Source organism: Natator depressus, chromosome 2 (genome assembly GCF_965152275.1).
Source record: "Natator depressus isolate rNatDep1 chromosome 2, rNatDep2.hap1, whole genome shotgun sequence".
In the NCBI taxonomy this organism is placed as follows: Eukaryota; Metazoa; Chordata; order Testudines; family Cheloniidae; genus Natator; species Natator depressus.
Window position 1 is genome coordinate 183,154,556 of NC_134235.1, and position 15,045 is coordinate 183,169,600.

The 15,045-nt window shown below is 38.4% G+C and overlaps 1 protein-coding gene across 8 annotated transcripts in view; it reads right to left on the minus strand.

Moving 5' to 3' along the window:
• Nucleotides 1-15,045, minus strand: part of TRAK1 (trafficking kinesin protein 1) — a 176,528-nt gene that overhangs the window by 37,253 nt on the left and 124,230 nt on the right. For all 8 annotated transcript variants that reach the window (XM_074945507.1, XM_074945509.1, XM_074945510.1 and 5 more), the window contains 5 exons: nucleotides 12,458-12,534; nucleotides 8,213-8,329; nucleotides 3,031-3,131; nucleotides 2,017-2,125; nucleotides 539-617 (listed from right to left, as the gene is read on the minus strand). In XM_074945507.1, coding sequence (XP_074801608.1) covers nucleotides 539-617; nucleotides 2,017-2,125; nucleotides 3,031-3,131; nucleotides 8,213-8,329; nucleotides 12,458-12,508 — 457 coding nt within the window. In that variant the 5' untranslated portion in view covers nucleotides 12,509-12,534. The remainder of the gene's footprint in view (nucleotides 1-538; nucleotides 618-2,016; nucleotides 2,126-3,030; nucleotides 3,132-8,212; nucleotides 8,330-12,457; nucleotides 12,535-15,045) is intronic.

The window sequence follows — 15,045 nt, forward strand, 5'->3', positions numbered from 1 at the left end:
TCTCGCACATTATTTCATAAATTAAAGGTACAAAAGTGACAAGAGTGCAGGGACTTTTTAGTCTTTTGTTTCTCTTCCCATGAGCAGTCTTAGAAGAGAGACAGATAATACTTGTAAGGAAATGAAGGACCACAGAGTAAATTACTCTTTTTAAATGACTCATTTGTGAATTTACAGCTCAATCTAAATGTCCCTGAACACAATAATTACAGAGACAGGGGCGGGTGAGGTAATATCTTATACAGGACCCACTTCTGTTGGTGATAAGAGGCAAGCTTTTGAGCTACACAGGGCTGTTCCTTAGATCTGGGAAAGGCATCCAGAGTGTCACAGCTAAATACAAAAATAGTGCCTTTTTCAGACCTGAGAAAGAGCTTTGTGTAGCTCAAAAGCTTGCCTCTTATCACCAACAGAAGTGGGTCCAATAAAAGATATTACCTCACTCACCTTGTCTCTCTAGTATCCCAGGACCGACATGGCTACAACAACACTGAGCACAACAATGTCAGGGGAAAAGGAGGAGGAAAAAAGGACATACTCAGCTCTTTCACACAGTCATTTACAAGCTGCTGTTCTTTCTCTTCGTAAGTAATTGTTTCAGTCTTCAGCTGACAGGCCTGTTCAAAAGGTCCACATCAAAATATGGCACATTAGCATCTTGGTTGTTTTCTAATCTGCTGTAATGTTTCCCTTTGCTTCAAAAAAGCAAATCCTTTTTTCAAATTGCAACTCCAGGAAGACAGCAAGAAAATCCCCACTCCCCCGGTCTCCCCTCAATCTCTCTAAAAAAAAAAGGGGGGGTGGGGGCCAAATGAACATTCAGCATCCACAGATTTGATGCAGAAATTTGCACCCACTAGGTGTCACTATTCTAACAGGAATGAAGATGACCGTAACCACATGCATAGAGTGCACAATGTATAAATTGATCACCTGAACAGATACGTTTTGAGATCTTTAAAATAGATGAAGATATTACATGTTTAAATTAAACACTACATTTTACATTTCATCAAAAGCACTGGATACGCAATTGGACTTAAGTGTAAAGCGTTCTTTTATAACCCCTGAAGCCAGAAGACTTTCACTTCCAGCCCCACCTTAATTACCCTCACAATACCCACATAACATAATATTTACACTACTTATCTTCCCTGTTTGCATAATAAAGGTGAAGTAGACAGCACTTTGATCAAAACATATTTTATAAAAACATGACTTACATTTGTAATGGAAAGTTAATGAATTTGTGAACCTCAGAATGGTATTTTGTCTAAACTCCAATGAGAGTTTGCAAATTATAACATACCCCCAAATACTGTAAGTTCAAAAACTGAATTGAAAAATCACAAATGTAATTATTTATCTGCTACATGGCCGTCACAGTAAACATATATTAACTCTGACGGACTCCATCAACCCACAAACATGTTTTTTATTCTTTTGAACAGTGCCAAAATAAAAGGAAAAATATGAATCCCCAAAAAACAATGTTAAAATAATGTTAAAGACCTGACTTGAAACTCACAAATTAAGGCCATTTAGAGTTTAAGCTAATACTTACTGCCTCTCTCTATATTTAAGTAAGACATTTGTGCCTATTGCTAACACTGGTATGGGTTAAGGACCTATGCCAACCTGCGGGTTCAGAAACACAGCAAGGGTCAGTCATGTTCCAACATCTTTTTTGTTTTTAGTGTGCATGAACCTCTCAGGTTTTAGGCTATAATAGTGTCCCCTGACAGTTATAGAACTATGTTGTCTCTTCCACATGAAGCCTTTGCTCTGAATTTCCTGAAATTTATACGTTTCAGTTGGACTCCTAACACTACTTTAAGATCAAAATTGGTGATTTGATATATTACAAGGGGATATGTTATGTAAGATAGCCCTCCCCTGTGAGGGTTTCCATTAAAAATATTTATTTAACAATCATCATCAGAGCACTGGTTTTGAAAGGGAGAGGGAAGCAGGGCTGCAAGTGTTAAAAACAAGTATACAGGGGAGTGATTTCACCTCTGATCTAAGCACAACATTCTCCTCTTCCAGGTCCTTGAGTTTCTTTTGAAGAGAATCCAAGTGAAAATAGTTCTGGACGGAGGAGGAAGATTCATTCCTCTTCAACCTGGTAACATAACCATTAACATTTATTTTAGGCCCATTTTACTTGAAACCTTGGAAATGACCAATGGGAAAAGGCTTAACAGAGGTTGCATAACAGCCAGAGCTGTGTGGAATTAAGCCTTTTCACTTTAAGTTATTTGTGACAACACGCTTTTTCATCTAATTTTAAAAGCGTGCATGACAATTTTCCTCGTTCCTCCCACTTCCTGTGGGAAAGTTATTCATCCACAGATATTAGGAAGAAAGCAACCTTCACATGCAGACTTACAAAAAATAATACAATAGCTTCATGAATCATATTGCACATGCTCCACCGGAATGCTGCAATAACTCTGCAGACAAGTGGACAAGTTGCCATCAAAGTCTGCCATACTGTGGCATACTGCATCAACCTCAAAGTCTGCCATACTGCTCTGACAGCTAACGGTCTGGAAAAGACTGTAATCCATGTGTTATCTCCTCTCTCTGCTGTCAAATAGCGCACAATATTTTAGGAATGCCTCAAGTCTCTGCCAGTCAAAGCAATGTGAGTATGGAAGTTAGCCTTTCATCACTCGGCCAGATTTTCCCCTGCAGACAGAAAGATGGTACTGTGGGGAGGTACATGTCAGGTGGCTCACTGATCCTGTGAGGTGGTCTGTGCCAGCCCCAATGTGAGTTAGAGTAGCCTATGGTGTCATATGCCACTGTCCTCCTTTTTCCTTCCCTCCCCACATTGGAATCAGTCCAGTTGCTTCAATACAAAATGTGCGGCACAAGTTGGAGGTTTAAGTTATTAATGTAACTTCATTCCATTCAGGATTAATTTTGCCACCACCATCAAGGGTATCAACACAGCTCATAAACTTCCTGCTAGTCTCCCTGAAGGTTCAGATTCAGAAAAAGTGAACTGATCTGATAACTTACGGTGTTGAGCAGATGGACTCTGGCTCACTTTCCTCAGCAGCACTGGTATAAAACTGAAGCAGCTCATCCTTCATGGACAGTTCATGGCGCAACTGAGAAACCTGAGCAAAAAAGAGCGTAAATCTATCACTTCACTTCCAAGCACATTAATATTTTTAATAAATAAATCAATTTGTTTTTCATCTTTCATATGTTTCCTTCAGACTAGTCAAGAGCCCACTGTACCAATCTGACAAATGGACTGGAAACAATTCTTTAACTTCTTGACAGGTTTCAAAGCGGTAGCCGTGTTAGTCTGTATCAGCAAAAAAACCGAGGAGTACTTGTGGCACCTTAGAGACTAACAAATTTATCTGGGCATAAGCTTCTGTGAGCTAAAACCCACTTCACTGGATGCATGCAGTGGAAAATACAGTAGGAAGATATATATATACATATATACATATATATATATATATACACACACATACACACACACACACACAGAGAACATGGAAAAATGGGTGTTGCCATATACACTGTAATGAGATTAATCAATTAAGGTGGGCTATTATCAACAGGAGAAAAAAAAAACTTTTGTAGTGATAATCAGGATGGCCCATTTCAAACAGTTGACAAGAAGGTGTGAGTAACAGTAGGGGAAAAAATTAGCATGGTGAAATAGTTTTTACTTTGTGTAATGACCCATCCACTCCCAGTCTTTATTCAAGCCTAATTTAATGGTGTCCAGTTTGCAAATTAATTAATGACAACACCCATTTTTTCACGTTCTCTGTGTATATGTATCTTCCTACTGTATTTTCCACTGCATGCATCCGATGAAGTGGGTTTTATCCCACGAAAGCTTATGCCCAAATAAATTTGTTAGTCTCTAAGGTGCCACAAGTACTCCTCGTTTTTTTTTTCAACTTCTTGAAAAATCTTTAAACAGTCATTCGATTTTTTCGTCTTTCTTTTTAAAGAAAGCAAGAATCCAATTACCCACTGCTATTAAAGGAAACAAGAGAGGCAAATGGTCTGTCTCATTTCATTCCATGACCCTGATTCACCATCCCAGGTTTACACCAGCATAACTCCGTTGATTTCAATGGAGTAAAGCAGCGGTAAATCAGGCCTAGCATTTCTTTTCATCTGCATTTGACACAATGATTATAACCATCTCGCTTGGACATGGTCCGGCCACCATTATTATCCCTGTCTTTGTGATTTTCAGACTGGATTATCATATTTCTCTTCAGATAGGGTAACCTTTGGACACCACTCTAAAGTTTTAGTTGGTGCAGAATGTAGCAGATCCACCGTTCAGTAGGTTTTGCCATAGGGTGCACATTATATGAATCCTGCATAGACTGCAGAGAACTATTAGCTTCTGAGTGCACTTTGACTCTGAAAAGTGATTCTACAGAAGTGGTATCATGGAATCCCATGTTTATTATATCTTACTCTGTATCAAATGTGCTCATTTTAGGAATGAAAAGGTGCCATTTTTTTCCTTCCTAATTGCCAGCTCTGCAGAATCAATCTAAAATCCAAAACCCATTTTATAAATCCTCACTCACGTGAGAGGTCCACTAACCATGAGCAACAGTTTGCAGGATGAAGCCCATTATTTCTCCTACACTGTAGGACTCTAAATATTTATTAACATGAAAACATCAATTCAAAATGAAGACAACTAATTACATCACATATTTTATTCATTAACTAGATAGAGATCATCTTATCTTTCATATGTTACCTTCTGCTCTAGTGGATTAAAAGTTTTTTATTTCAGAGTAGCATTTTCCCCCTTCTGACTGTAACAGAGGAAATGAAAACTAGCTCTGATGAAAAACAGCCTGGAAAGGCTTTAAAATGAGTATGGTGGGCTCAACCCACCAAACACTGAGCTTTAACAAACATCAAACACTAACTCAGGTGTGATATCTAGCAATTAACATGAAGATTACAAAGCTCTACTGTTTAAGAGTGACCATAAACTGCTGGTCCCTGGGCTGACAGTCTCTGCGGAGGATGAGCTAGCTAGCACTGCATTAGCTGCTGCAGGAGCACAGAACAGAGATGACTAGAAGAGGAAAGAAGTTTAGGGTTAAATAAAGTAAATAGAATAACCCAGAATAACTAGGAAGAGCAAAAACCCAACAATCTCCTTCCACTCTAACCTAGACTGACAGTTCACTTTACTCTGGCTCTTAGATCAGATTTCAAAGCAGACAGGATTAGGTTGTACATGCTAATGTCATATTTCAGCAAAAGGACAGAAATTTTGATCTTGGAGCTGCAGCATCCTTAACTTTTAAACATTGCAACACAGCACTGGGTTGGCAGACTTTACTTGGGAAGCTACTCTCATTTGTGCTACCTAAAGGTTGAACAGTTATTTCTGCAGTCAAAGCAATTTATAATCAAGAGAATTTTCCCAATACAACATTGAAGACTTTAGTAAAATATTTCCAAAACAGCAGGTACCTGGTGACTAAAGTGCACCAACATACAGTACAGCATTTGCTTCAGTGCACTCACCTTTTGTTCTCTAGTGCCAAACAGTAGGTCTGAGTCTCAGTTTTCATAATTTAGTACTACTGGAAAGAGTTGTACAGGGTAGAAATTAGAAGCAATTAAATAAGACTGGGGAGGGAAGGGCTCTGTCCTCTTGACAGAAGTAAAAATGAAATTCGAACTGTTTTGAAGTGATCACACAAAAGCAGCTTGTTGCAGATGAAGGAGACATTGGTATTTAAGAAGGGCAAAGTAAGAGACAATATAAAGAGAAAAACTGGTCTGAAACGTGGTTTAAAGTCACACTTTTCATCAGAACATGATCAGAGTCTATTCCTCACAATGATATTTAGGTTTGAAAATGTAAAATCTAGATGTTAATGTGAAGGTAACACATGTGTATCAAATGAAGAGTCATGGAATAAACTGATACATGATAGTGTGGCATAAAGACTTTATCAGCATGAATATGGAATGGCTGCACTACTCATGAGTAAAGAAGCCATGGCTGAGTTACACAGGTCATCCCATACACGTGCCAATAAAATCTATATATCATGCTCCACCATCAGGTATGTTGCATGTGTCACATGCTGCACTATTTTAGGAATGTTTTAGAGAGTTAAAAAGAAAATTATAGGGACTATATATTGTATCCCTCTGGCTGCAAGGTCAGTTGCCTTAGTTATCATGATACCAACTGAACAGGACTCAGAGGAAATCTCAAAACCTGCTAAAACTAACCTCCGATTTTCTACACACAAGTGTGATGACTTTAACCCCTAATATCATGCGCTAACAGCAAGTTGTTAGTTGCACTGGGAAGCTGGCAATTTCCTAGATGAATCATGACATTCTTTGTTTAAGAAAACTGTTAATAACGCAGCCAAACTGGCAATGCTGTCAAAGGTGAGTGAGTATTTAATTTGTCACCTGCCTTGGAATTTCTCCCATTGAGATCACCTCCATATATTCGGTTTATTTCCATCCATCATGCACCTGTGACTGCCTCACCCACAACTTGCTCATTATAGCATTGCTCAGATTTACCCTAACATCATGAATTCCAGAGAAGCTTCCATAAACTACCATTTTCTAAAAACCAACCTGTTTTCAACCCCTCCCACCAACTGTGGAATTTCTCAACCTTTCTTAATCTTCCCCCAAGAAGTGCACCCTCAAGAGGCCCAGGATGGGCAGGATTCAGCTCAAGGTCACCAAGTGTTTCTAGGAGGGATCCAGCACTCACTTTTAGCTCTTCAAGGCAGCAAGCTAACAGACGTTACGTTGTGACATTTTTAGTTAATCTGGCTCTCTACTCAGGGAGATACAATAAATAATCCTGAGGATAATTTTCAGAATTCTCAATGTTTCTCAAAGACATTTATAGTACCCCATATGTAGCACATACAATATACATTATAGTGTTCTATGGTGTTTTTATTTATTTTTTTAAATCAGTACTCATTTGGGATGACCTGCACCATGTCATCCTATATACAGATACACAATATGTATACAAAAAACCTACCGCATTACTATTGTTATCCAAAATTGTAATATACACACACATACATATCACAAAAACCTTCATGCATACACATACACCACCAGATTCTTCCATATTTTACTGAAAAATAGCAAAACCACTGCACCATAAGCCAGAAGGTTTTAACAAATCTAGATGGGAGATACTAAGTCCCAGACCATTAGTTCTGTTTAATATCTATTTCTTTAAACCAACAAGTCACTTCGCTGCTTTCTGAAGCAGACCGTATGCTGAAGCAGCATCATTCATCATGTCATAGAACCCACACAGTAATTTATCCTGAGCCACCCAAGCATCTGATGGATATGAAGCTGGGTATGTTAAAGAGGCATGATACCGGAGGGGCACAGAAAGTACAATGCACATGACTTCAGTCATCATGGATCACAAAAATCTCACTTTATATGATTACACCTTAAATAGAGTGGCATGATGTTCATGCTCATCTGCAGCAGGGGAGCATGTTCAGCATTTAGGTGATTTTATTTAAAAAACAAAACTGAAATCAGCTTGAAGACAGAAAACAAGTTGGGGGTGGGGGAATGAAAAACCATCTCTTACAGGTGGGAAAGGAGAGAAACAAACCAAGAAGTGAGAATCATTGAGCTATGTGGGGAGAAGAAACAAAAGGGAAAAAGCTGAAGGTTGTGGAAAGACAAGTGCAAGCAATGAACCCAGGTAAAAAGGGAGCTAGAGACGTGGAAGGAGAGATAAGTGAGAGAGAGATATTAGAAAGAAAGAGGGGGGGGTGGGAAATGTAGGGAAAGGAGGGGAATAGGGTCAAAATGGGGTTTGAGGAAAGCGTGCGGGTGGGGGGAGGGGATGAAGCAAAATAAAATAGGGACAAATATGTTTACGAACAGAATTCGGCCTGAGGTGGAGCAAAATCTAATGGCCCATAGTTTTCTTAAAATTTCCCTTTTTTTGAGCTCTGTAGGCCAAATGATTTCATCAATCATATTTGTAGAATGAACTTTGTACAATATCCTACAAGAATCACTATCGTTCAGATTGGCATCCTATACACAAGTCATCAGAAAGTTAACTACACACAAGCTAAAGCTAGAAGGAAGAGTTTTTCTGGACCCGCAGCATCATTACGTGTCGAGACAGTACAAGTGTGTATGACCTTACCTCTTCCCTGATATGCTCTACTTGTTCCTCAAGTAATTCATTTCTCTCGGTTAGTGACTTATTCTTCTTTAACAACGACTGGCCAATTCGAGCAGCTAATTCTAAATCCCGCTCTTTCTGTAAAAGGAAAGAAAAGAACATTGATTTCCAATGCTTTTGTTCACTTAGAAAATAACTGGTTCTCCCATGTCAAAAAAGGTTAAATCTGTGCTAGACAAAAGGGAAGAATGAATATTCTTCAAAAACAAAGAAACCAACAATTTTTGCTCATTTTCTTGTCCTATTCCTGCTTAGACTACACCTACATAATCCAGAAAAACTGACATGTACAGTTAATGAACCATACAAATGAAAGCATAACTTTGCTGTCTAATGTAAAAATGTTAATTGAAGCAAATCTAATTCCAGCTCTTTTATTCTATTTGAAAAATTACTGTCACTAACCACTCAATTTTCTCTTTGCACTTTTTATAGAGAGCTTGTAGGCAGCTTACAGATTATATTTTAAGAGCTTCAAAAGCACAGCAAAGCACAGATATAAGCAGACAGAATACACTTGGATATGTTAATGTGCTTCTCAGTTTCTCCTCTGCTCCACTTGAAAACAAATTCCAGTAAGTGTAAAATTTACGCAGCAGCTGTAAATGAGCATTATACTATCTTTTGATAGCTTCAGAAAGAGAGGTGACTATGTTAAAGTCAGTAGGCCAAACTATAGCTGTAAGTCACTGCCTCCTGCACTCAGATAGGGACACAGGTGGAATACTTAGAGGGAGCTGATCCAGCCAACATGCCTGTGGGAGCTCTGAAGGAACTCCTGGAGATGTTGAGATGAAAGAACTCAGCTGTAGCAGCCATACCACCTTTTGAAAGGGTGCAATGTGCATTACCATCTCCCTGGATTGGGCCAGCTCTGTTAGCATGCCCTTCCCTGCCCCTCCCCAGGGCTGGCTAACCCATCAGTCACACAAGTCTAAAGACATCCTGCTTCCTCCATCCAAGTGCCCAAGGTAACAGGAAGAGATTCTCTACGCCCTCTCCTCCCTTGCTCACGCACACAGGACCAGCCCTACCCTGTGTGGACAGTAAACCACGCTAAATATACTACAGATTGGGGACCTGATCCTGCTAACGCACATGCCTAACATTAAACACAAGTGGTCCCAATTGATGTAAAACACATGCCCAAGTATTACCAGGACCAAGGCATGAGACAGTGAGCCCTTTTGGACAGGGCAATGAATTTAGGGTCTCTCAACTTTGCAGCACTCATTATATGATTTTGAATTAGCAAGATGCATTTTTACTGTGTTATATTTGCAAAAGTCTATGTGCATTAATGGTACAAATTTCCTGGTATATCCTTCTCTCCTCTTGTTCAGTTCCTTCCTCTTATCCCTTTCAGTTTATTTGCTAAAAGTAGCTATTATGTGCTTGTTTATTTTGACTGACAAATGTTGCACTCATTATTACTAAAATTTATTGACTGTAATATGGATGATAAAGACAAAGTCTATCAAAAGAAGCTAGTGATTCATTGTCAGTGACGTGGGTTCACAATAATTTCATGTATTTCAAGTGCCTCCATGCAATAGAAGAGTAGAAAAGTAGATAGCAATTACCAGTACTGATATAATTCTTAAATAATTTAAGATAGGTTTTTGATAGTTTGCAGATCTGGTCGTGCTGTCTCTAAGTGATTTCCAATACGTCAAACTCAGTCTACTTTTGCATTAGAAACCAAGGATCCTATCCAGCCAAAATTATGCATGGAGTTCCAGACCATGAAAGTTCCAGAAGGCCATAGAAAATATGCTAATGGAGTGTAATAGGCCAACATATCCAGCTGGCCCACTGCACAAGGTCAAAATGAAAAAGAAAAATATTTGCAGAAGATAGTACTCAGAGGAAGGAAGGCCCAGTGGATCCCCTGCCCAAGCCTGAACATCTACATTGCCATTAAACAGCCCCTTAAGCCTAAGCCACCTGGCACGGGTCAGCCGTGGGTTTTTAATAGCAGTGTGCACATACCTTTGGATCTCAGTTTGGGACTATGGAGATAATAGCACTTCCCTACCTCACAGGAGTGAGGATAAATACATTAAAGATTGTGAAGTGCTTAGATACTGTGACTTGTAAGATCAAATTTGAGGGGTCCCTCCTTACTATCACCATTTGGGGGAGAGGAGTGTACGCCCACACATGTAGGTATGAGAAAAAGAAATTTAACATGAAAATTTGGCTCAATGAGCCTCATATATTCTCTCACTGTGCAACACTAGTGAATTTAGCAAAAGATGCACCATTGTCAGGTCACATGGCCTCTTTAACAGCCAGACAGGGAAGAAAGAACTCCCTCTGCTTTAGACTGTTGGTTCAGTGCATCCCACACTGTTCCCAGGGGCTAGACTGCTACAGCTCTACAGAAATCAAGCTCAGGGAGGAGACAGGCTTGGGCAAATGCAAAATGTCCAGCTCTGCCACTACTAGAAGGATGGAAGGAACTACCACCTCAGAACAGCCAACAGACACACAAATGATGTTGTGTTGGCTACAGCTCTATGTAAATAAACAACCACCAGGTGCCTCTGGGGCTATGAGAGAATTTAAGAAATTTTCATATTCAAAGAAAACCACGGGATATTTGTAAGTTTCCAGATGGATATAATACCTGCTTACAAAACCATGCAAATGAATCTAAGCAAATGAATAAGCAAAAGGAGCATGACCTGAATGCATAATACAAGGGTAATTAGAAGAGTTATCAGTGGCGTGCTACAGATATAATAATTCTAAGTGAAGTATCTGGGGTTTATCATGAATAGTACATAGGAAACTGTTTTTAAAGATTTCAGTTGAAAGCATAACCAAAGGCCTCAATTCTACAACCAAGATACACTAATCCAGGCCCTTGTGCTCATGCTAATCCCTTTGCAGCTTCGCGGTCAAAGAATGCACCAGTTCAGGTACTTTGGGTTAGCACTGCATGAAATGGGTCTGCTGTACTAAGAGAGCTTTGTAGTGCGAAACAAATGCAGCACTACCACAATATGAAGCAGACCAAAATACAAAGGTTTAAGTTCTAAACCAGGGATCGGCAACCTTTGGCATGCAGCCCGCCTGGGTAAGCCCTCTGGCAGGCCGGGCCGGTTTGTTTACCTGCTGCATCTGCAGGTTCGGCCGATCCGGCTCCCACTGGGCACGGTTTGCCGCTCCAGGCCAATGGGGGCTGCGGGAAGCGGTGGCCAGCACATCCCTCGGCCTGCGCCACTTCCCGCAGCTGTGGATGCGGCAAGTAAACAAACCGGCCTGACCTGCCGGGGGCTTACCCTGGCGGGCCACGTGCCAAAGGTTGCTGATCCCTGTTCTAAACTGTCAAGAACAAAGACCGCATTGTTAGTCTTCATCTGAATAATGCCTTGCAAACATAATTTCCAAAAAATATTTGCTTACATTTACTTTAAAAATAGAGTTTATTTTGATCAATTAATATTAAGTTATTAGGCTATTTAGTGAGTACAAAAATTTTATCCTGTAGGTCATTTTTTTCTCTCTGCTATTACTTGAAATGTTTAGCCTCAATCACAATAAATTAATGACCATATATTATAGTGGCTTTATAAATATAAAGGCACCAGAATGCAAGAAAGAAAAACTTGGAGACAGGGCAGAAAAAAAGTACATGGGAGAGAGGGAGATGTTTATCAATTGGTAACTATATATTTTCCTAAAGGTTATAATCATGGAGATATCAATAATAAATATTATATATAATATAAATAATAAATAGACTTGCGAGCTTTATGTGCTCTTGTGTTTTTTTTTTTTAAACAAACCATTTATAATACTGTGCATATTTGGAAAACAAAAACAAAACAAAAATACACTCCCTCTCACTTCCCCTCCTCCTCCCCACAACATCATGATTTCATGTAAACCTTAACTTTTTTCCTCACATCATTCAGCATGGTATGTCACTTTTTGTATTCTGGCAATAGTGAGATAAATCTGCTTTAGCTATATATGAACATGTGTGGTGAATTTGTACAAATTATGTAAACAAACTAAGCACCTTTTATTAATAAAGTCATGTCCCTTACCAATGAGATGTAGTGAATGTGCATTTAGAATATTTGTTTCACCATGACTGAAAACAAATGGGGCAATTTCTATCAATACAGATTCTTTCATAATCTATATTATGTCTTTGTCATAAAGTGAACAGCTGTGTAAAAGAATACTTGCCTCTTCTAGAAGTCGTGTAACAGCATCTATGTCATTGTATGTTTTAGTCATCTGGCCCACTCTTTCAGCACATAAAACTGTTGGAAAACAAGACATGTAAAGTCATTTTATCTGCCACTCAAACTAAACAAAATTAAGAATTACTTGCAAAAAATAAGAATCTTAAACCTTAATCCTAAAATTAATCTAAAATTATATCTGTTTACTGAATTATTTTAAGTTTTGGGAAAACATTAAGAACTATGAAAACAATGAATTTAACAAGAAAAAAATTTAATCTTTAGTGTTTCATATTGAACTGAAAAGACTGGCATTTCTGTTTTGTAGCAGGCATTTGCTTTTGTCAATTTTTTTTCAGGTCCTGTATGTACTGTAATTGTAGGAATTTTAAAGGCCTTATGATCAATCTGAAGTGTTTTTAAAGTCCATACATATTAAACTGTTCAACACTAAAACAAATTCAGAGCCTCAAACCTGGAATTTTCTGTGTAAAACAGTAAAATTTACTTTTGATTCAATGCAAATTGAAACACATTTTTTTTTAAAGGGGGAAGATGGAGTCACGACAAAACTTTATAAATTTCTCAAACCATTAAGAGAGAATCAATGAACAAGTACGCTAAACTCAGTGCAAAAATATTTTAAGCAAAAACTAACAAAAAAAATGCAGAAACAAAGGCTCATTGTGTCACCTCTACATTGAGCCATGACTTACTCCATTAGTCCCTACTGGAGTAGAACCAACAGGACAGCTCATAGAAGATACTGCTCTGTGTGAGGTTGGCAAAACTGGGCTCTATCATACAAGACTGCATAGTGCATATAAATATATACACAATTCTGCTTCTGAACGACCTAAATATAATAGCCCTTGTAGTGTATCTGGTAACTAAAGCATGTCACAAAGACTGTAGTATTACTAGCTAAAGCAATGCGTAACTGAAATGGATGTGACACACTTAAATAAAACCAGTGTTATTACCCTGCTGAATAATTTGGGAAAATTTTTGTCTGACTGCATGACTTTTTCTTGAAGGACACACAGTGACCTTGGCTGAGTCTCAGAGATATTGAGATTTCTAAACAGAACACAAATAAATTTGAAAAAATAAGATCAGCAGCTCCTGTTTTACTCGTATGCATCGTTCTTTTCCCTCCACCATTGTTTTTATGGCTTAAACATGCCATTCTGGAAAAAAGGGACTGTTAATATAGAGTTATATTAGTTGGTTACATTGATTTCTGCAGAGGAGACTGCTGTAAGGCAACTTTTGTCACAAGTGGATTTATCTTTGACAGAGTTTCAATTACGGCTGATGCACAGTTTGGGTGATGATGTTCTAAGGTGGTTAATTCAGTAAAAAGAAATCAAGTCCAAATTACTTAAAAATAATTGAATGCTGTGTGGTTAAACCTGACGCCACAGATTAGGTGGCATACAACTGACAACAACTGCTACACACCAATGAATAAAAAAAGTAGCTGATTAGGCATCCTGTTGCCTTACCAACCTAGAATGTCAAAGCATTTTAGGACCAAAACCTGTAAATATTTATGTACATGCTTAACTTTTTAGCCTTGCAAGCAATCCCAGTGAATTCCATAGGACTGCCTGCAGAAAGACTGCAGAATTAGGGATTTTAGTTTACACTACTCTAACCTAATTAAAAAGTTAGCAAGTGCTAACTAAAAGCTTATAGCCAGAAATTTACACCCCCAAAAACTGATTAGATAAGAGAATAAAAATGAAATACACAATGAATATATGCTATAGTGTAAACATAAACGTGCTGCATTTACAAACTACATGTTCACAGAAACTGTTTTCTGCCAAGAAACATTTTAACTTGCGAAAATCAGGAGCATAGAGGAAGCAGGAAACTGGGGTAATCATTGCACAGAGAATCTTTTCATGAAAACTTAACGGAAAGAAGAGAGATTTGCATTAACTACGTAACTTTAAAATGTCCATTCATAAAGAAGTTTAATGTAACCATAAAAACAAAGTTTCCAACACAATAATACATATATCAACACCTAAAATGCCTACTGTAAATACTGACACAGACCAACATTTTATAATCCCAAACAACTGTTCACTAGAGTTTCCTTGGCTATAACTTTCCCTCAGCAATGTTGGTAAATTAATGTTTGGGATTGCCATTAGCAAACCCTAACACTGCCACCGTTTCTGACTAAGGCAACATGACACCACCCTAGTGACCGCAAAACTATAATCATCTTGATAAAATCCAAACAAGTAGATAACAGTGTGGTGTTCCCATGGGCTGAGCAAGGTCATCTGATTGTGAGAAAGGTTAACAAAGGCTGGTACGTGCAGTTGCTAACTCAACTATTTCTTCAGAACTTGCTACGCAACCTTTATCAGCACATTCTGCTATTAAGAAGCAATGCCAAGACAATCAAAGTCACACAATGCATGACTGAAACAGTCTTTTGCACACACAAATCAAAATCTATCATCTTCAATAAATGTTTTCACGTGCAGAGGGGGTATGAGCTTAACACCCAAAGACATGAGATAGTCAAAGTCCAACCTTCCCTTTGAATTTATACATATATAATAT